The 23,676-nt window shown below is 38.6% G+C and overlaps 1 protein-coding gene across 1 annotated transcript; it reads left to right on the top strand.

Annotated features, from left to right (window-relative positions):
• The first annotated feature begins 5,714 nt into the window (after positions 1 to 5,714).
• On the top strand, positions 5,715 to 23,170 carry RAB5A (RAB5A, member RAS oncogene family). The gene is made up of 6 exons (XM_075052149.1): positions 5,715 to 5,985; positions 12,138 to 12,388; positions 16,066 to 16,217; positions 17,203 to 17,325; positions 19,189 to 19,282; positions 22,300 to 23,170. The coding sequence occupies exons 2-6, from the start codon at positions 12,226 to 12,228 to the stop codon at positions 22,413 to 22,415; spliced, it is 648 nt and encodes a 215-aa protein (XP_074908250.1). The 5' UTR covers positions 5,715 to 5,985; positions 12,138 to 12,225; the 3' UTR covers positions 22,416 to 23,170.
• Positions 23,171 to 23,676: the final 506 nt, after the last annotated feature.

Consider the following 23,676-nt stretch of genomic DNA (forward strand, 5'->3'; position numbering starts at 1 on the left):
AGCTGACCCAAACTGGCCAACAGGGTATTCCATACCATGTGATGTCATGTCTAGTATATAAACTGGGGGGAGTTGGGCGAGGAAGGGTTGCTGCTCAGGAACTGACTGGGCATCGGTCGGTGGGTGGTGAGCAATTGCATTGTGCATCACTTGTTTTGTATATTCCAATTCTTTTATTATTATTGTCATTTTAGTATTGTTATTACTATCATTATTTTCTTCCTTTCTGTTCTATTAAACCGTTCTTATCTCAACCCACAAGGTTTACTTTCTTTTTCCTCGATTGTCTCCCCCATCCCACTGAGGGGGGGGGAGTGAGTGAGCAGCTGTGTGGTGCTTAGTTACCAGCTGGGGTTAAACCACAACAGTAGTAAAAAGCTAGAGTTTCTTACCTCTATTTTCTAGGTGTTTTCCTAAGTTCATGGTGGAGATACAAAATATGAACTCAAAGTTCCATGTAGATGTCTCCAACAAAAGAGCTGCCCCTTCTCCCTATAACTCTGCTCATTCTAGGAATCAGTGTCATAGTCATTCACAGATTGAAAGTTAGTTGGTTTGCAGGAAGAATATTTCTAGGGTAGGAAGGATCTGTAAATTTTAAAGATAAGCTGATGAATTAACAAAAAAAAAATTGAACTCTATTTTAGAAAAAAAGGTCAAAACTTTCTTGAATTCAGCATGAATTTGTCATCCCCTACGTTAAAAAATCAGATGTCTAGAGAAATGTGTTTGAGAAAAAGTTGAACAAAACATTCCATTCTACAGCAGTACTTTTTTACTTAACAGTACTCGTCATTTGAAAGTTACCACTATTTGCTGACATCCAATTCCCACAATATAGTGCCTTTTTCTGTCTTGTTCAGGCTAAAACAGAGGAATGGAAACTGACTAAAACCCTGCATTTTACTTTATTAAGCACAAAGACCCCATGTTCTGCAACACAGTTCTCATTCTGACTACGGTGCTGGCATAGATGGCAGTCAACGCACTAAGTTTGTATATTCCTTAAGGTCTCTGAAGGCCAGAGAACCTAATGTAAAATGCTGCAAATTTTGTGAAACTGTTGAAGGACGTTAGCTATGCTGATACACTTTGCTGTTGTTACTCCCTGGCTACTTTCATGGTTTTATTCAACTCATTCACGGATGGAAAATGACTGCTTTCTATGTGCTGCACATATTCTATATGCTATGATATGACCCAACCAATGGACATACAGAGAAAATATACACAAGCAGAGATAGAAGAAAGACAGAAAAAAGGATATTATAGCAGATGGACGCATAAAAACAGATCTGGGAAGTTCAAACAGAATAAAGAGATTCTGCACATCCTCTAAAGACAACTTCCATTTATTATTATACATCTAGAGTCAGATTTAAACACAAAAAGACTGAAGAGGCCATATTATTAAACTCTACAGGGAAATGCTAGAATACATAGAAATCCATCTGGTGAAATCATGATCCACTAAGATAAATTTTTTTTGTTAATGTCATCCAACACAATTTCACTTTTGGTATTTGATGTATGACCCAAGATGACATAAAATATGAAAACATGATCACTGACAGGGCTATCCGGGTGATTTCAGAGCTTTTCTTAAAACAGCTATTTGTCCAGACTACAACAGAAGAAACTCATCTTCACTACTAACATTCAGAGAGACCTGTCATGCCCAAAATACAATAACTGGAACTCAGTCATTTGATTACTGCTGCACACTCTCCTGCCTCTATTTTGCACATTCACAGTGGATCTTTGCTGTCTGCTAACCTCGTATGTCAGCATCAACCAGCTATGAACAATTTGGGAGTTTCGCAAAGCAAGAGAGACATACTATAGCTCTGTGTGGCAGCCAGGGGGTTATTTAGCCAGTAGGAACCTCATGGCCGTAACACACACTTTCTAGTCACACACCAGCATTGTAGCTCTGCTGTTGTAGTATCCGAGTCTCAGCATGCATCCATCACACAATCCAAAACATGGAATGTCTATATCCTTGTCAGACAAAAAGCATGTGAGATTTGCATTCTAGCAAAACTGCATTGCTAGCAGTTTCAGCAAAATGGCCTACTGCAGCATATCTTAAGTCTGCTCAAAGGATTTTGAAGAGAAAAATTCTCTAATCTCTCATGTGAAAGTAATACATTCTTTATCACTTTTGTCCCCTTTTTATTAGTGCAACTATATCACATGAATATAATTCCTGCATCAAAAATCCCATTCAGCCTTGAATTTCAGATACATTTGCTAATCTGAAAGATTACTCTGATTTTAGAAAGTATTTATTTATTTATTTATTTATTTTAGAAGTATAGAATATCTGATCCCTACATATGGAATGTTACGGTTCTTCTTTTCTGAACGTTGCTGCATTGTGTTTTGTATTTTCTCTCCTTCTTGTGTAAACTGAGTGTGTGGTTTCACGTTACACCTAACCAAATTTCACTGCCAAACAGGTCGGTCGTTCTTGGGTCTTTGTCTTCTCTAAACTCATACTGCTTTACTTTCATCTGCAACAGATCTAGTCAGTCTGCAGCCACAGATGAGCTGGCTCAGTCAGCTGAGCCACTGCAAACCCATGTCTTTTAGTGAATAATTTTTGCATGACATCAGTGGTTGATCCAACTCACCCTGCAGCTGTAGGGTATCACAACCTACTCAAGAGATATAAGCTTGCAGTTGGAAACAGAAATGGACTAGGATCATACCTTCCATCAGTGGCTCTTTATTTGAGTAGATCAAGTGAAACATCAAATGCCAGGTATGACATGAGCATTTAATCTCTAAATTGAATTTAAGTTCAAGTCATTCTAAAGCTTCACAGTGTAGTATTTTTTTTTTTATCGAAAACTGTCCATGTATGTACTGGGTCTGGCTAGGATAGAGTTAATTTTCTTCATAGCAGCCTGTATGGTGATGTCGTTTGGATTTGTGACTAAAACAGTGTTGATAATGCAGCAATACTTTAGCTACTGCTGAACAGTGCTTGCACAGGGTCAAGGCTTTCTCATTTTCCTCACTTTGTCATTCTCCCCACCCAGAGGGTATGCTGGGAGTGGGCAAGAAACTTGGGAGGGGAACACAGCCAGGACAGCTGAGCCAAATTGATAAAAGGGATATCCCATATCACATAGCATCATACTCAGCAATAAAAATTGGAGGTAGAGGAAGAAGGAGCTGGCTTCCAAGACAGCTGCTGCTTGGAGACTGGTTGGACATTGGTCTGTTTGTGGGAGGTAGTGAGTGATTTCCTTCATATTGCCTTTCCCCCCTCCTCTTTCCTTCATCTATTAAACTGTCTTTATCTTGACCCACAAGTTTTCTTGCTTTTTTTCTTCCTATTCTATTCTCTGTCCCGTGGCAGGGAGGTGAGTGAGTAAGAGAGCGAGCAAGTGAGCAGCTGCCAGGTTGGTTGGATGCTGGCTGGTGCTTGGATGTATGCTCATCATGCATATAGTAAAAAACACCTGTTTATCAGGATTCTGATGTGTTGCTCAGCAAATCCTGCAGTCCAGCTGAACATACTGAAAACAGTCAGAGGGTTATGGCAAATAAGCAGTGCATTAGGGCAGGATTACCTGATTTAAGGGGCAACTCCTACAAATATTCTCAAAAGAAATTTTTACTGTAAGCTTCAGCAAACTCACAGCTCGGAAAACTTGCATACTTTCAAACACATTTCTCTGCAGCTAATCTGGCATTCCACATCACTGGTGAACTCAAAGTCTTTTTCACTTTTTTAAAGTTATATATTGGCCTTACAAAAAGCATTTATGTATGTGATTAACTTTTATTTAGTAAAGCAGAATGGTGAGACCAATCTGCTAACAAGGGAAAAGTTTATGGAAAAGAAGAACTGAAGAAGATGAAAAGAAAAAGAACAGTTGGATTTTATTCCATTCACTTCAGTAATTTTTAAAGTATTGATATGTCCCTACTAGGGAAGGGGAAAAAAGACCCAAAAAAAGGAAAACACAAAAGGAGACAAATATGAAATTTGTTGATTTCCCTCTCATTCTACAAGGCCATCAGCTGTAGTATTTTACAAATAGTGAGATATTTCTAAAGCAGCACTAAAGAGTGGAGACTATAAAAAAAAAAAGGGCTGTGACATGATTGATTATACCTTTGTTTCTGTTCTTGGCATATTCCTAAAGTAGCAGCAACAGGCAAAGATAAACCTGCATTGGCAAGAGGACTGACTGGACAACTAACACTAAAGTCATATATTTTATGAATGAATGCCATAATGGAGCCTCCGCTCTGGTATAACACTGGCCATTGGCTTTCCCTACCTTAGTTTTTGCTTCAGTTAAATACATGTGGTTGAACTAAAGCATGTTTTGAGAAGGCAGCAACACTGAATCTTGATTCAGTATTTCCAGTGATGGAGTATCTAAACAATCTCCATTAAATTGTACCAATGATTAAGCACCAGTATTGATAAACTTATTAAATGTCTTACCAGTTCTGTTATTTCCTTCAAATGCCAACTATTAGACCTCGTTAAATCTGCTAGATTGAAGACAGACAAAACATCACTGTTTAGTTTCCTATACAGCCCTCTTACACTCTGTGACCAAGTGATCCTTACCCTACTGTTACAAGGTCAGCAGATGATCGCACCTTCCAGCATGAGGCAAGTTTTCTAGTCTTTTCGCCATTCTTAAAGGCCATCCCTGAATTATCTTCAAATTTTTCAGCATTCTTCCTCAGTTATCGACATAAAACCAGACACACAGGATCACAAAGACTTCATAAAATGCACCCATAATACAGAAAATGCATGATGTTTGTCCAACAATCTCTAGAGCAAGGTGTTACTTAGTATTTGCATGTATTAAGTCAGATTGTTTGTAACCACCTACTAAGCCTTCAAGACTTGTTCTGTGTTAGCAACCTGTTCTCTTAAGTTTTAGCACTCTCCCAATAATGAGCCCGTCTCTAAGGCTTTTTCAGTGGTCGTTCAATTTCCAAAAAAGGCTAGGCAAATTCCCAACTGTAATTCAGATTTTCCTGCGTAGTTCCTTCTTTCAACTCATTTGACTAATGGCTTTGGAATCTGGTTCTTTTAAAGGATTAAACCAGGCCTTTTCTGTATGGCACCCAGCTCCCATCCCTGGCACCTCCGCGGCCTCCTCAGGCAGCGCTGCACCCGCAGTCCCCAGAGGACAGGCACGGGAGATGCTCGGTGGCTCCCAGAGACCCTTCTCCTGGGCATCGAGGAGAAGCGGGAGGTACGGGACACCCTGCAGGTCAAACGGACGAAGCTCCCACCCCGCTGACCAGCCACCTCTGCAGAGACTACTCCCTCCTCGGGACTTGCCTGGCTACAAAACACAGGCAGCGAACCCGGCGGGGGGAACACACCCACCCACCCCTCCCTCCCTCAGGGTGCCGCGGTGCGGCCGGGACGCCCAGCCCGCCTCGCGCCTCTCCCAGAAGCCTCCGCGCGGGCTGGCACGTGGCGATTGTTGCGGGGGGGGTGGGGGGAGAAGGTATGGAAGGGTTTCTAGGCCCCCCGTGTTGCCATGGTAACGGCCGCGCTCCCCCCCCCCGGGGGGGGGGCAGGAAGGGGTAACAAAAGGAGGAGGAGGAGGGGAAGAAAGGGAGTCACGTGACGCGCGGGCGAACCGGAAGCGCATGCCGCGTGCGGACCGTGACGTGGCGGCGGCGGAAGTACGTGCGTCCGTGTGTCTGTGTGTGTTTTGGTCGGGGCAGAGGCGGCGGCGGCGGAAGTCGGCGGTGGGCTGGGTGAGGCACGGCTGCGCCCCCGCCCCTCGCCCCCACCCCTCTCCCGCGCCCCGCTGAGGAGCCGCCTCCCCTCTTCCCCCTCCTCCGCCCACCCTGCCCCGGCTCACCCGCCAGCCCCGACGGACGGACAGACGGACGGACGGACGTCGCTGCGCCGCCGCCGCCCGGCTCCCGCGGCTCCCCCTACTCCCCTTCCCCCGCGCGCGGCCGCCGCGGCCCGGCCAGGTGAGGAGGCGGAGGCGGGGCGGGGGGCCGCGCTCGCGGGGCGGGGGGGCCCGGCGGCGGGGGGGGTAAAGGGAGGGGGGCGTCTCTTCGGGCTCCTGCCGGCGGCCGCCGCTCTGGGGGGCGCCGCCGCCGCCGCGGCCTGCGGAAACACTGGGCCGTGGTGCGGGCTGCCGAGGTGGGCAGCTCGGCGTGCGGGGCGGGGAGGCTGGTCTCTCCCTTCCCGTCTCAAAATGGCGCCCCCGATTTTCCCACTTCCCCTTATTCCTGTGCCTGGAAGGGAGCCGCGGGGGAGGGGAGGTGGTGGTGACGGCGGCGGCGGGGGTTGGAGGGGCTGGGCCCGGGACTGCGGCGAGAAGGAGAGAGTGGGGATCCTTCCCTGCCTGCGGGCTCTCCTGCAGTGAGTTACTGCTCTCTGGGTCCAGCTACAAGGGCAGGGTTGCTCCCTTCGAGTTGCTTGTGAGGTGTGGAGGGGGAGGCTGGGTGATGGGTCCCTCGCTTTCCCTTTCACTTGCGGCTGGAGGAGGGACGCTGAATAAGGTGGGAAGTAAAATACTCTGACAACACGTCGCCATCCGGGGGATCACGACGGACCTAGTACACTGGCTACGCTCTATGTAAGACTTAATTGGAACTAGACATAAAGCTAGTGTGGTGGAGGAATAAACCTATGCCCTCTTATGTTTCAGAGGAGAGCTGAATTGTTTAAAAACTATCAAAATGTTCCAAACAATGGGTCATGAAAGGCTACTCTCTCGGCATTTTTGATTTTTTAATTTTTTTTTTTTTCTATTTTATGCCTCTTTCACAGCCTGGGGGTGGAAAAGAGAGGCTGAACAGCTAATTAAGCAGCTGAAACTAATCAGCTTCTTCCATGTAAACTTCATTCTGAGTAAAAAGCATGGCATTTTTGTTTTTTCCAATGTGGTAGTGACTTTTCAGAGTTGCAGGCAGGCTAGATTGCATGTGTGTGTTGTTACTCTGTAATAAGAAATGTCAGGAAAAAGGTAGATGTTGACTGAAGTGAGGTGGCTAGAGACAATGGCAGTACAGTCATCATTACTTAAGTTTCCTGTATGATAAATCAGTTTATCTGAAAGCAATTGGTACTGTACATCATTCATGTGATCTTATGAGATTATTATCTTTAATTGGAAGGATATGATTTTTTTGCAGTGACTGTGTTGATTCACTTGTTTAACTTACTGTCTCATTATGTTTCAATATAAACTGGCTTATATGTGACAAGTGTTTTGACAGTTGTACATATAACTGTCTTGAAAGCTGCAGTAAGATGCCACGCTAACTCTGCCAAACCTGGAAGGGAAAAAAACAAAAAAATGGTTAGCAGGAGTGCCTAATAAATAAGGCTTTTTAAAACTTTCAAGATAGTCCAGTATAAACAAATTTAAAGTAGATAATGGTTGCAACCTCAGCGTTGTATAATCTGTCTCTGTTCATGGAGTGTGAAAAAGTTTATTAGAAATTACTACAGTAGTAAGCGTGTTCATGGTAGGAAACGCTGTCATTTGCCCTGAAATGTAAAAGTGGTGGAATGTTCGAGTTTTAAATATATCATGAATTTTTGTTGTGGTCTTTGTTTTTGATAATGCACTCTAATCACATTCACTGTAGGAACAGTGTTAGCTGTCTTAATCTCTTCAGTAGGCTGGCTTTTGTCACTAGTGTTATTTTGATACTTCTGTATTAGCTTTCTTGTAGTTTAAAATAGGCACTGATCTGAATGCTTACGTGACTGTGAACTATGCCGTTAAATAGTGATTTTGTAGGTATTGGCTAGGACTGTTGGTATTTTGTATGCAGACTCAAATGTAGTAAAATTTGTGTGGTGACCTATTAAAATACTTATGACTCTTTCATAAATAAAACTCATTAACAAAGACTATTTAGCAGCATATGAATTTCTCTTCTAGAGTGATGAGAATACCCAACATCTGGTAAATTACTTGGTAGGTTTAACTGGAGTACTTTCCTAATCATGTGCTCCAAACTTTGTTGTTCTGGCTTCTCAGCATGGAGCTGCTGTGCCTTTGGGGGTCTTCACAAGAACAGTGAAAGTTCCTACTTACTAGAAGGACCTATGTATCTGTAGTGCCCATGACTGCAAAATGGGCCTTGCTTTTTAATACATGATGGAGTTCTCACATTAAACTCTATAAAAGTAAGAAAATCTCCCTCATTATTATCCATGTGAAGCCATCCATCTAAGAAACTTCTGTAGTATTTTCCTCAGAAGATTTTTATATAAGTAATTCTATTACATAACTTCCATACGTATCAGTTTAAGAGCTTGGTTCAAGTCCAACAGTTGTGTACTTGCTTTTGTGTAGATGAATGAAAACGTCTTACCAAGGTTTTCTTTCTTCACACGTTACAAACATATTGAATACAAAGTCTGCTTAGCATACAAAAATGGAGGGGGGGCATGTTAGCAGGTCTTTTCCTAGAAATTTTCACCAAAGCTAAGGGTAAAAAATAGGTATGGCTGCTAAGCACTTGAAATAAGTGTTTGGAATTGTCTTGAAAGTGATTTGCCAGAAAAGACTTGAATTTGTGGTGTGTGTGTAGGGTACTGAATGTAGTATTCCGCTCTTGTGTGGTGTGGTTTTTTTTAGTTCTCAAGGCTAGTATTTTACAGGTGACTTAAGGAACTGGAGAATGAATGTGACCTGACACTTGGAAAATGCACGGGGTCTGTAGCATTGAAATCTACTTTTAAATCCTTGTGAGGCCCCACGTTCAGCACACAAATGTGAAAAGAACAGGCCAAAAACATTCTGTAATGGCTATGTCAAACTGTAGTACTGCTTCTCTTCAGATTACGAAAATCTGTTCCTTGTTTTTCATGTTTGTATGCTGCCATGTTGTGAACCTGCTGAATAGTTTCAATGTCATCTGAAACTTCAAAAGGTTGTCATTTCAATATACACTTATAGGAGGTGTTAGTGACTTTTTTAATACATGAAAACACTCTATCAGGTTTTTCAGTCTTGCATGTTTTTTTTATCCTGAGCTGTTAAAAAGTGGGCGGTATGACTGTAGTAGGTTTTATTATTAAGTTATTAGATATATTGATGTGACTATTGAATGAATGATGTTTGAGGTATGTTTCTGGGACTTGCTGGCCTTCCTCTCAGGTAGTGTGATCTCTGTCATCTTGACAGCTAGTTACTTTTGTACGTGGTATCTGAGTGTCTAGAATGATTTGGGGAGGGGGGGATGTTTTAAGTGTGTGTTTACACTACAGCTGTAGTTTTACAGCTTCTGTAGCTTGGGCATCTACAAAAATTGAATTAGGTAGCTATTTTTCTTGACAGCCTGTTTCAGCTTTGGGTTCTGAAGGAGCTTTTCAAGTGATAGTAATTACTGTTTTGTAGGTGATATAAATCTGAATAACTAAAAGCTGTAAATGGCCGGTTGAAACAAATAAGATATTATGTGAGTTAAATCAGTCTTGCCTGTTTTTCTGTCATGCCTCCTTTTGCTCTCAATATGGGAAACAGCAAGTGAAAAAGTAGTCATAGCTAGTAACCAGTGTCATGGGTTGATTTCCTTACTGTGTGTCATCTAGAAGTCGCTTGCTTCAAAGAGTACTAACTCACATGGTCATTAGGTGTAGTCCTTGAGTCTTTGTTGATGCTGCAGAGTGCAGAAAAACATGGGAGGAATTAAGATTAAAAGGTTTTAAATTATATCATGGTTATCCAAACACACTAGAATGCTATAGCAAACAGGTGTATTCATTTTAAAACAGAAATAACTTAATTGTCTTCATTAATTTTGCAAAGGAAAACATAAACAAATGGCTAACCGTATTTTGAGCTACCTATATTTTGGCTATGCCTTGCTGCTTTCTCTCTTATAGTATAATTAGGGAGAGATTAACTGTTGTCACTGATCCATTTTTATCCAAATTGCTCCACAACTTCTGAAGCATATTTCAGCAGCACATGTGGGGGGGAAGAGTCTTGCCTGAGAATCGATACACCAGCTGGGCATGAGTTGTTTTATGCTGTAAGGATGAAACGTCTCGTTCTTTTAAAATAACTGGATCCATTACTGTATTCTAAAATATTCAACCAAAATTAATTTAATGACAAAGAATTTTAGTACGTAGTTATCATGGTACTTGATAATAATGGTGGTTGGATATGCAGGGGCTTTTTTGCTTCAGAGAAACATTCTTTCACTGTAGTACACTTTCACATATTTGTAAGAACATATGTCTAAAATTTGATATTGATTAGATCATGTGCAATTAAAAAAAAATCTGTTGATTTAAGAATATCATAATAGTCAAACAGGACACAAACTCAGGACAGACAGGGATGAATACAAGCTTGGAATATCCTGCCTGGAAGAAGCTAAATTATTTTGAGAGGTATGGGAAAATGAGCAACATGAGCAGATAGGAGTGCCTTTAAGACGTTGAAAATGTTTTTTTCTAAGACCTATATTCAAGTTCTGTTTATACTGAGAAATAATATACCAGTTTTTCAACTGTTACGTTAGTGAATAAATAATGCTAAGATTTCTTTCTCATTTATTGCATAGAAATTAGTTTGTAAGGGAGTATCTTAGTGGAGGATGGGATTCTGCTAGAGTGCTAGAAGCACATTCCAGAAAAGAAGATTCTTCGGGACTTGTGTTGAGTTTACAAAAGGGAGAGTTAGGAAGGAGAATGAAGGATTAGTGTCTGAGCTAGGTGTGTAGCAAACTGGAATGCTCAAGTGCCTGATATGTGCTAAGTGGTTTGAAATGGGAAGATGGCTAAAGACTACTGCTTGGTTTAAAATGTTGTTGCTTTACCATAAGGAAGAAGGAGCAAGAAATCATTTGAAAGTAGTAAGTTTGCTTACCTTTTTGCAACATATGTATTAAAGCCATTTTCTCCAGTAGGAGAACATGCTCTAAACTAACTTGCTTGCATTCTAGATGCTAGGAAAGCTGTATCCCCACAGTGTGCACAATTCAAGTAATCAACTGGAGTAGGACAAATTTATAGACTGGGTTTTGTTTTGGTTTGGGGTTTTTTGGTAGCAGAAATACAGAAGCAGGTGTTTCTCTCGCTGAGAGCTGAGTGACCATTACTTAGGCGTATTTCCGATGGGCTTACTTGGAATTTTGTTTTGGGAACTGGGAGGAAAGAGAATACAGAAAATTATAATGCCAGTCTTTCATACAGCAATGCCTATCTGCAAAAAGATTTACTCTCTACTGTTAAGTGTGTAAAAACATAAATTTTGGGCTCAGAAGTGATACCAGCAGAGTCTAAAGGCTTCCCTGTCCATATGAATAAATATTGTGATTTTTTTTTTAAGGAATTTGGAAGAAGAGTAGGTAGACTAAGGAATACGCTGTTCATACTTGTTAACAAAGATCTCTGTTGTGAATATTGATCTGCTAGCACATGTGTTAGTATTGGAAGTAGCAATTTATCATCATATGATAGTTTTCTGGTGTCTTGTCCAAAGGGATCTGGAATTCTTACTGGTCAAGACAATCCATTTTTCTACATATGGAAAGCTTTGTGGGTTTCCTTCTTAAAGTACAATTGTTAACTGGAGAATGTATTAATGATTTGTATGTCAAGATCTTCTGTACTTTTATTTAAGGAAATTGCATTTGATATACATGATAGAAGTGAATTGATGAAGTATACTTGCAAAGAACTTGATGCGGTGATTGAGTTTTCCCAATTTGCTCAATTTTTTAGCATCCTTTAGTGGTGCTGACTTTGGAATATTGCTTAGCAATAGCAAAATTATGGAAAAAATATTATTTCTTGTAATTTGATATTTTACCAATAATGTGAAACTCTGAATCCATTGTGTTGTACTTCAGTCTTGATATGTTAAGAAATAAGAGACTGAAGTCTTGCAAGAAGAAACATAATTGGGTTTTGATGTCCAAATTTGAAGCTTTAATAGGAAGAATAGGTACTGAAGAAGATAACTGGTTCATTTGTCATAGATTTTGTCTATAGTTGACATCTTAACAGTGATGGTAGCTGTACTCTGGACTATTGACTTTAGTAAATATTAGGACAAGTTACATGTAATCCATGTTGCATTAGTGAATAAGATTTTTCTTGTTTTGTAAATCTAATACCACCCACTGTCTTTCACAAACAGGTTGTTACTGGCAGAAGCACCATTGAGATCTGAATCCTGGAACTTGCTTTCAAGAGCTTGAAAAAAAGGACTTCTTTCTAATTTGGGCATGGCTAATCGAGGAGCAACAAGACCCAATGGGCCAAATGCTGGAAATAAAATTTGCCAGTTCAAACTAGTACTTCTAGGAGAGTCTGCAGTTGGCAAATCAAGTTTGGTGCTTCGTTTTGTAAAAGGACAGTTTCATGAGTTTCAAGAAAGTACGATTGGAGGTGAGAAAATTATCCTGTTAATTTGTTTCACGTTGAGTTTATGTTGTCCTTGCCCTTGACAACCTTGAAGGTAATGGCACTTCTAGAATGGGTTATTGACAGCAAGGATCAAATCTGAGCCCTATGTCTCTAATGGAGAACTATAACTTTCTAAGCTAGAAGTTGTAGTTGGCACAAGGCTGTAGCAAACATCCATGTCAAGTGGAGAAAGCAAATGTGTGCTTGAACTGCTTAGTTTTGAAAACTGGGCTTGATGTTACATTTTGTTTGTGGGTGGATGTGTGGCTATTTTAATTGTGCTGTGTGCTTAATGCACAAAATAACTGCTTAATAAGAATTAAGAACTTAGTTTCTATGAAAACAAAGTGCTGCATTATCAGAAAAGGTTGTGTTGTCAATTATGCATCCTGGCTTTGCTTTTGATTTGGGAGAACTTGCTACATTTCTGGATATACCTTTCTTTGTTAGTAATCACAGAATTTAATGTGCTGGTTTTACATTTTGTGACTTCGAACAGAACAGGTGCTGGCTACTAGAATTAAAAAAAATAAATGTTTAACTGTGAACAGATTTTTATCCCACCCCCAACCCCCTGACAGATTTCTTCTGTTATATTGTATGTTGAAGTTGCTTGTTCTTTGAGCTGTGTTTGTCCTTGGATAAATTTAGACTTATCCTAAAACTACCCAACAGCATACAAACTTAAACAAATATAGGGATTGATAAATATTCTCCAATAGTCCCTGTTGCTGCTTGCATGAATCGGTCTGTTTCATTGTAGTATTTATGTGAAGCTCTTTCTGTGGTCTGTGTGTGTCTTTACACATGAACAGTTGTTGAAATGTAAACAATCTACAAAGCTTACAGAAATCAATACAAGCTGAATTTCATTGCATCATTTTTTTTACCCTATTTCTAGCTGTTACATGTATTTATTTTGTGTATCTGTCAGCATAAATGGAGAACCACTTTTTTTCCTCCTTTAGCAGTCTTACTAATGCTTGCTTTTGGCTTTGTGTGTTTTATAATGGCTTTAGGATAAGTGTTAGTGTGAAAGGTTTCTGTATTATCTCGTACAGCTATGTGGTAATATGATCTATAGTGAATTAACTTCCCAATATCAACGTGGTTTTTAGTTAAAAAAACACTGTTAAAATGAAGCGAAATTCATTGTTCAATTTCAGTGATCTCCAATTCATTTAACCTTTTTGTTTTTTCTTGTTTTAGTGTCTGGGTAGAACTAGGGATAACCCACACCCTGTTACACTGTTTAAAATCTATACAAAGGTTAAACAAGAGCTTAAGTTCAAGTTCTGATATATAGAGTTTAATGTAATCTCTGTATTAACTTGCATCTCTTCTCTATAAAATAGAAACAAGGAAATGCCATATAGTACAACTGGGAGATATGAAACATATCAATGCTGGGATTCAGAAAAAGTTTTCTATAGAGAAAGCTGTCTAACTCTGTAGCTTGTAGTTGTCTAAAGCGTAATTTTCTTTGTATACAGAAGGGCCTTTTAACAAAGAGGGGTTTATGTGCATTGTGAATCTGAATAAAAACATCTGAAAGACAGTGCAGTTTAAAGGCAGACATGTTGGATGGTGGTGGTGTGTTTGATAACTAGACTTTGCCACTTCAGACTAGTGTAGCAATGCCTGTTATTTGCTTAAGACAAAAGTATGGCTGTTAAGGATGATAGGCTTTCAGATAATTAACACAGCTGATTAATTGTCAATTACTATGGCCTTGCAAGATAGAAGAAAGTTACCATGTTTGCAGAAGCAAAATGCCACAGGCACTTTGTGGTGGTTGAAATGTTCCTTTCAAAAAACACAAGAGGATGTCATAGAATAAAACCTTTGTTTTAATTCTCTTCCTGAGTACATCCCTTCATTTATGGAGTGTAGGTACATTCTTCTGTTGAAGAGAATAATGTCTGTAAGAACTTCAAATTCCACTTGTTTAACATCTTGTCTCTGCCTTGGAGAAATAGAATGTTGAGCTGGTTCTGAGGATGCAGCCCTTAGTCTGATGCAGGATGTATGTTTTGGTTTTTTTTATTTTGGTTCTGGGCTGCTTAGGGAGCTACCAAGAGGAGCCTGTTTTACCAGCGCTTGGATATTTAGCATTTAGAGAGCTTTATGGTGCTTTAACATTGGAACATCAAAGCCTTTACCTTCTCCAACCTGCCTGCTCACCTGTGATGGATGCTAATACCCCTGAAACAGGAACACTTGTCCACTTAACTAGTCAGCTTCTGTATGGTAGTTATGGTGTCCTTTATAAAGCAAGATTGACTTGCTTTTGGTTTACTGTAATAAGTTGAGTTGAAAGTTGCAGCAGTTTGGGAATGATTCATAAGCTATGATGTCTTGGGAGTATGTGGGACAGGGTAACATCCCAGCTATGCAAGCGTTATGGGTCAGTGCCTCTTCAGACATTGATTTAAATCAGCCACAGTCTGGCAGTATGCTTAGTGATGAGAGACCCCAGTTCAGCCAACTAGGGGGCTTCCCTTAGTGTTTCATCAAGCAGAAGGTCTTAAAATATTTTTGTTGTTGTTTGTTTGTGGAAGGAGCAAGGGCAAGCCAGTCCACAGTATTTCACTGTATGGCTGGAAAAACAACTCCAAGCATTTATGCTGGATTGCTCAAACTTTCATCTAAATTCTTGGAATTGTGTTGTGTATGTACTATAACTGGGCAAACAGAGCAGGTAATCAAGACAGCCTGTCAGACCACTGTAATAGCCGTGTGCTTATTTTTAAACTTCTAAAGCTAAGGTAAAAAAGATGGCTGAGTTAAAACTCAAAGGGTTAAGGGAACCCAGTACAAGGAAATCTTGCTTTTCAGTGTTTATTTTCCCCAAGAAATTCTTGAGATTCTAGCTTAGTTTTGTAATATGGGTTTCTATATTGTGTGGGTACTTACCTCCCTATTTCTAATATGTACCTTAATCTGAATGGAAAATCTTTACTAGGAATAACTGTTTGAAGTCTTGGAATAAGTGACTTACTGTTTTCTGTAATTAGAAGACCATGGTTTATGGTAATGCATTCAGCTGTAGTGGCAATGGATGCAAGTTTCCCTGAAACTGCGGGCTGTCAAAATTATGCTGAAATCAATTCTTGAGATAACTTGCAAAGTCAAAAATACGGCTGCTTTAAGAACAAGAACTTTCGAGAAGTGATTCTTTCTTCCATACCCATTAGCTAATGTGGAGTTGTCAGGAGCTGAAAATCAAGGCTTTAAAATACTATTCGAGTAATGTAAATGTGTAAAACTGTAAATATCTCAACTGTTGGATTATAGCATGATGGGATGCTGTTACTGGTACTCTGTATAGTCTGTTGAAGCAGGAAGAAGTGCTTCTAGAAGTCTTAAGAGAAGGCTTGTGGTTACTCAGATTCACTACTAAAAAAGAAGGTGGGGGGGTTTCTTTCCAATTATTGCTTTGTTATGTCCTTAACTTGAGGAAAGACTGGTTGTTTAAATAACTGTTCTGTGTTGATCAGAGTTATGGTCTATCAGCTAATGCTTGCTTCAAACCTGCTATATTTTAATAATAGGCTTGAATTGTTTATGGAAATATTTGCATCTCTGTGAACATAATTTTATAAGAATATAGAGATACAAGCAGATTTCTGGTTTCAGCACCTCTATCTTTTTTGTAGCTGCTTTTCTAACCCAGACTGTATGTCTTGACGATACAACGGTAAAATTTGAAATCTGGGATACTGCTGGGCAAGAGCGGTACCACAGTTTAGCACCCATGTACTACAGAGGAGCGCAAGCAGCTATAGTGGTATACGACATCACAAATGAGGTAAGTACTATATTAGGGAGGCACGAGGGGGATTTGGAAGTTAGCGGTCTTGCATCAATCTTTCCTTAATTTTTCTCACTGATTTGTGTGAATGAATTCATTGTTCCATAGAATCAGAGAATGGTTTGCGTTGGAAGGGGCCTTTAAAGGTCATCTAGTCCAACCCCCCTGCCATGGGCAGTGACATCTTTCACTGGATCAGGTTGCTTATTTCATGTTGGACTATGTAATGTTAAATTGTGTCTGTAAACTTTTCTTGCCAAAAGACCATTTCTAGGGTTTTTTATTGTATTAAAGAGAGAAAGAAAGCAAATTCTGTTGTGGAAGTGTTTCAAACCCACCTTTAAATTAGTTCATCAGAATTGAGGTGTTACTCTCACCACATTCGTGGTGGCACTTTATTTCTGATTGTGAAAGACATTATTTTTAGTATTGTATTATTGCAAGTTACAGGTAGGGATTGGAAAGGCAGCACAAGCCATTGAGACCAAACCCTAAGGTTATGTGATTTCTTTTTATTTGAACTTAGATCAGATAAGCTTCACTTGGTTTTGTTAAAATGAGACTTAAAAACCGAAACCCTCAAAAAAAACAGAAGCCCTGTACCATAATGAACAGTGCTCAGTAATTAGAAAGTGTTTCGAGACCCTTTCAATGTAGCTGTTGATAAACTTGATTCTTCTAGAAGAGAAATTTAAATTCCTGTTTTCTCTCTCAATCACTTCTCTTTCCTTACTCTGTCAACACAAAGATCTTCCTATCTTTACTTACTTTTTCAGCATTATCCCAACTAAGCACATTTGAGAACTAAGGTAGGAATGTTTCATTTTAAAAAGCTCAGTTGTTAAGTTGGAGTGTGCCTTTGGACAAAGGTAGCAGCCTTGCATTGGTCTTTTGCTTGAAGTATAGATAACAGAGATTGGGATAATAGGTGAGTGCAAAAGGATGACAAAACTCAGTTGCATCATTTTGCAATCATTAACAGGAATCCTTTGCCAGAGCGAAAAATTGGGTCAAAGAACTTCAGCGACAAGCAAGTCCTAACATTGTAATAGCTTTAGCAGGAAACAAAGCTGATCTAGCTAACAAAAGAGCTGTGGATTTCCAGGTATGTACATAATTTCTGTATATTTCTTTAAATAGAAAGTAAATAAACGTAGGAGGAGCTTATATGCATAGCCTAGCTAGTTGTTATAGAGGTCATGCTGTTAAATATAAACATCACCTGAGACTAAATTATACATGCTACTGAAAAAATCTATTTCTGTACAAGTGATATGTAGCAATAGACTTTTTTGAAGAATTAAGTTTGACTTTGAGGAATAACTAATTTATTTGCATATTTTTAAGGCTAATTGCAGTTCTGTTCTTTGGTGTGGCCTCTTGTCTTCTACCCAAAATTACCAGCAACTAGAGTTTCAATGGGTGAGCTAGTAGTAGCTCTCAGTGCAAACCATTGTCTCTGACTTGTCAGCAGGAGAATTTTGATTATCATATGATACAAAGCTGATTGATGTGCTTAACTTGCTTAGGCCATACTGTTGAAGCAGTGTGCAAGTTTAACTGTGGTTTTCATGGCATTCTTTTTAGTTTAGTGGATGTATCTGTGCTCTCACTGATACATTTTATCTTCTAGAAAGTTTAACCCAGTCATTTAAAGGAGTCATTAGAAAATAGCTGCCAAAGCATGTAAAACTTACTGCAGGTGGTTCTGGTCCATTCATGATTGATTGAATTTGAATTAAGATCGTATTTATTAGTCATTAATTCTCTTAATGGTTTTAATTGGTATTTGGTGTCACTGTGTGAGATACTGCTATGTATAGTAATGAATCCTTTTATAACTGTAGGAGTCAGACTATGAAGGTTAGCAGTGTGTTTTAGGTATTTTTCTGCCAGAATTCAACAATGCGATTTTCTAATTTTGTACTTAGGTGTCAATGGTAACATAAAGCTGTGTAACAGAAGATCTTTGTGCTTTGTAAAAAATCGTGGTATTTCACAAAAATTTCATACATGTGTGCAATCAAAAACTTAATCAAATTTAATTACCAAAGTAGAACTACCATTACTATTTTTTGTACAATTACAATCTTAATATTTTTCAAATGTTCGTTCTTTTGTTAATGTGGATTTATGGGCTCCTCACAGGCTTGACAATCCTTTCTCATGGCAAAGTACGTTTTAGATGTCTAGGTATTTGTTCATGTGTTATTTCAGGTATAGATACATAGATACTAGCAGATGTCACTTAAATGAATGTAGAATGCTGTAAATTATTTTTTTCATCATAGGTATTCTGTAGTTTGGCTTTTTGCAGATTTCCTATTGAATGCAATGGCAGTTACACAAGCATAAGCTGGGGATTGTCAGCTGAATTGGCTAACAGGAAGTGGCAAAAATAGGAAACTTCTTACAAACAGTGTATTCAGATCAAAATTCAGCCTGAAAAAGGAGATAATGTGGCAAGATACTTAATACTGTATTTGTTTTATAATTTTGAGTTTCTGTGAGGATAATGAAACTGTTCTGATACATCTGCCTCAATGAAAGATTCAAGATAGTTCACAAATTACCTTCTTTCCAGGGTAATAATAGACTTTCTGACATTTGATGGCACTTCCTGGAGCTTATTCGTTCTTGCTATCGCAGCTAGTGTTCTGGATCAGGGTTGACTTTGTAATAAATACTTTTATTTATTATTTAGTTTTGTCTGAGATTTTTCCATCTGGATATTTTTAAGATGAGTAGAGATTTTTAAGATTGCAGTTCTAAATGTTTAACTGCATGATGGAATTGTGACTTCTTCATAGCTGATGAATAACACATTGTCACATGGCTGTCTAAACAAACTTTCTTTCTTTCAAAATGGTATAGAAATTGTTCCTTAGTAGCAATAAAAGTACAATGTGTAATGATTATGTGATATTTTTTTTTTAACCAAGTAATGCATTCTTATGTTAACTTTCAGGAAGCACAGGCTTATGCAGATGACAACAGCTTATTGTTCATGGAGACGTCTGCCAAAACATCTATGAATGTAAATGAAATATTCATGGCAATTGGTGAGTTTATGAACAAACTGAGAATTTAAGGGAGTTGTTTTCATGAGATAGATACCATCACAATCTTCCGAACCCAAGATCTTTTGGTTTTCACCTGAATTATTTCTGGCAGTGAAGTTTCCTTAGGCCCTTTCAGATCCTTTTTGATGTTCAGAAGTCAGATAAACTTACTTGAAGCACAGTTGCGCAGGCCTTCTGTCAAGCACCAAAACACTTGGGTTAACTTGGAATAGCTAAGCTAGGTCACTTTTGAACTCTGTCAGCAAGCTCCGTGTGCCTGTTTTGATTCCATGATGAAAACTGCACTTCTTTAAGTTCAAGCAAAATTAAGCTTTAGTTGTTATATACAAAAAACCCACCTTTCCCATGGTATAGGTAACTATGAAAAGCTTTACACAGCTTTCCTTAATTGTAAGATGTACTTGACATTTTTTAATCAAATTAGTGTAAGAATGTAAGTGAAAGTGTATACATGTGTGCTTTTTGATGGTATGTTTGCAGCAGATTCCACACTGCCTTGGATAGGTGCAGAACCTGGAATAACGTACCTCTTATGAGACAGCTGTAGTTGAAGCTGGAAACATTTCAAAATGGGAGAATGATAATAGGCTTGCTTAAAAAAAAAAGTCAAGTATTCATTTTAGTCTAAGCAAATTATTTGCTAAATACACTTTTGTGTTAAAATTTTGCTTGAATTCCAGATGCAGCTATCTGAAATCCGAAAGTTGTGCCTAAGGTGACAATGTGCACTTAAATGCAATGTCCAAGTATAAATAAAGGACACTTCATGTGACAAGTAAATTTACTGATACATTATTAGGCCTAACATTATCTTAGGGATTTCTGTAAAGATGCTAACATGTAATAGTAAGTATAAATTACTAAGAAATTTTGTGAATTCCATTGATAGACACAAAATTGTATTTCATTGTTAATAAAGTTTTGAAAGTGAAGGAAAAAGAAAGCATGCGTTTTTAGGCTGGTCACCAACCTATTTAGTAATAACCTTAATCACAGTAGTGGCTCTGCTACTGGGGTATAGTAATGTATACTGTCAAATAACCTTATTAAATCTGTTTCATGTTTTGCACTACAGTGACCTCTCCATCCCACTTCTTTTTGTGAAAAAAGCATTGCTATCAAAATTAAATGTTTCTAAAGAGCTCTTATCTTCTGCTTTTCAGATCAGTAAAGCAGAAAGTAATTTGTGGGGTGGTTCAAACTTTGAGCAGATGCAAGTTAAATTGTCACTATAGCAACACTTTATAACAAGTACTTGCTTCATATTAACTATAAATACTTGGGAAGGGGGGGTACAACACATAACTGTATGAGTAGAAAGTATATTTTTCTCATAAATGCTCTAGATAGGCCTGCATTTAATGGTACAGAAATGCTCAATTACACTGTTCTGGTGAAATTTTAAAATTAATTTGTTTAAAGATGCAGTTTGCATGTTGTTTAAAAAAAAAAAAAAAAAAGAAAATTAACCCCCCAAATCTGATAATTTTGGGGGTAATTTGTTATATCAACAATAGTTCTTACCTCTCCATATTTTAATGAAGTATACAAAGTAAACTTGAGAAAACAATGCCCAGTCAGTACCTAGGTATTTTGTCTGCAAGATTGGTTGTCCATGTGAGTATTCTTTCACAATGATGAGTGAAATTCAGCTTTGTCAGTGCATCAGAACAAGATCTGTGCAGCAGTGGACCCTGAAAGGAAATCTTGATGAGGCTATAAGTATTGCATGGAACTTGGAATGGCCTTTTGCAAGACACGGATGCAGCTCTTAGGACCATGTGTAAATATGGACATCAAAAACGGGAGAAAAAGAAAAATGAGAACATGGACAGAATTGAGGGATGCAAACTACAGCTGCTTGTAAACTGACTGCTTCAGAGCTCATTCAGAGCTTCCAGTTACAAAAAATCATATTAATTTCCAGTTCTAGAATGTATCTAGAATCCAAAACAACAGTGCTCAGACAGCATTTTTCAACTGGTGCTTTGTCCCTTTGTACTGTCTCAGCAGCTTAATACCATGTCAACTCTTGGGTTCTATCACAGGATCGTAGAACAGCCCAAGTTGGAAAGGACCTCAATAGATGGTCTGGTCTAACCTTTTGTGGGAAAGGGAGCCTAGACGAGATTACCTAGCACCCTGAGATTATCTAGCATCATAACACATCTTGTTGATGTGTACTCTGCTGGGTTTCTGGCTGTTATACTTGCATTTCATTCCTTTTAGGAAAAAAGCTGGTCAAAGTAATTACTTTGAAGTTGAAGCATGCAGCCAAACTGTAGAATAGGGATGGTTGTTGGGTCCTGGTAACATGGGCAAGATGGCCCCATGGAAGTCCTTTTACATAGAAATTAGCATTCTCTCCATCAGAATATTGCTAAGATGAGCTACTGCTCAGAAGGGTAACATTTGTTACCCTTATCTTTCATGTCAGGGCTGAGGAGCTACCCTGGAGCTATAAGGACAACAAAGAAATTATCACTGTCAATTGACTCATAAGAGCTGGAGAGAAGAGAGAACTTGCAAAAAAGAGGAGACTTGATCTAGTGCTGAAGGCTACTTTATATGTTGTACGCAAAAACTTACTCTGGCTAGATAGCTGGGCAGTAGTTTGACCCATTTCTTTCTGTGTTTTGTGCCTTTTCAGTCTTTCTGTATCTTTTAGCACTAACATCCTGATCTTAAAGCCTGTTCTGTGTAGGTGGATTCCTACAAGAGCCATCATTTACTGGCATGGCATACCAGTGCAGATAGATTTTACTGCTCAAGTTGCTAATGCATTTCACTCTTGAAAATCATAGATAAGGTAGTTAATCATTAAGAAGTTAAGTGTCTTAACTTCTTTTATTACCAACGCACTGAATCAAATCAGATTTTATAGTGATTATATTGATATGCTTATAGAGTAATAAAGTGTTGACTGTTTGTGTACTCAGGTGATTTAATCTTAGTACAATCTCAGTTTTAACTCTTATTTCTTGTTGATTTTATAGCAAAAAAATTGCCCAAGAATGAACCACAGAATGCAGGAGCAAACTCTGCCAGAGGAAGAGGAGTAGACCTTACTGAACCCACGCAACCACCCAAGAGTCAATGTTGTAGTAACTAAAACATCAATTGCTTTAAACTGTTCTGAATATTCTTCTGCTTCCTAACTGTTAATAACCATGGAATTGGAGTGCTTAACCTGGCCCAGTACAGCTTCCAAACAGCGAAGAGACTTACAATAGTCAAGTTCATGATACAGATTTTTCTTTTGACCTAAAATTTTAACATGCATGTATCCACCACTGGCTATAATGTTTCAGCAGTAGAGGAGAGATGGAATCGGAATAAACTTCCTTCAGTTGAAAGGTTTTAAAAATCACTTACCATTAGGGCTGTAGAAGAACTACTTTCCGTGGACCTAATTGGCCAGTTCCTGTAGCCTCAATACTGATTACTGTTATAATAAATAGAGTTGGGACTTTTCATAATTCTCAATTGTGCTTTAAAACCTTTTTAGAAACAGGGTCTAAAAATTACTTAAACTTATTCACAGTATTGATGCAACCAGTTGTTGCTGCAGGTATCTACTGTTTAGTTATACATTCCATAGTTAATAATTTAATTACAAATAATACTTACATTAACAATTTTAAGACCCCTATGCTTGCAGGAAAGTGGAGTTTTAGTTGGTACACTGTATGTAAATTATATCAACCCAGTCAGTTATCTAAAGGAATTAGAGATAAATCAAGTTTAACTTCATTTCTAATCTGTTCAGAGGGTACAGACCAGTAAATACAACTTTACAACTTAGGATCTTTTTTTTTTCCTCTACAAACTGTAAGAGCTCTTCAAGTAAAACCACAACAAACTTGGTGTCTGTGACTTCTTTCTTGTTTTTGATCATTGCTGGCCATTACAGTTTATGTTTTTCCCCTAAGGAAAAAAATAGTGCACTAACGATTATGTACATCCAACTTGATTTTAAATTTGGATATTAATGTACTGTAAATAGGTACTCTGCATTGTAGTCTACATTTGTTTAATACTTTCTGTAATATTTAAGAGTTGCTTAAAGGTATACAGAATGTACAGTTACTTAAAGCTAACTTTTTTTCCTGTCTAATCAAAGGGGGTTCTAAGTTCTTCCTTTACGGCTAGAACAGTAATAAATGATGCTCCTGTATCTGTAACATAAGTACTGCTGTCTGTCAGTAATGAACTTTGCAACTTTGTTTTCCAAAGTACATTTTATTTTGATCTGTCCAGTATATTGCACTAATTCTTTTAGTTATTTTCATTATATGAAATCTACCAAGTGTGTCAGAAGAGATGAATTAGTCTATTTAAATGTTGAACTGATAGCAGAAACTTACTCATGC

This window comes from Buteo buteo, chromosome 2 (genome assembly GCF_964188355.1).
Source record: "Buteo buteo chromosome 2, bButBut1.hap1.1, whole genome shotgun sequence".
NCBI classification, from domain to species: Eukaryota; Metazoa; Chordata; class Aves; order Accipitriformes; family Accipitridae; genus Buteo; species Buteo buteo.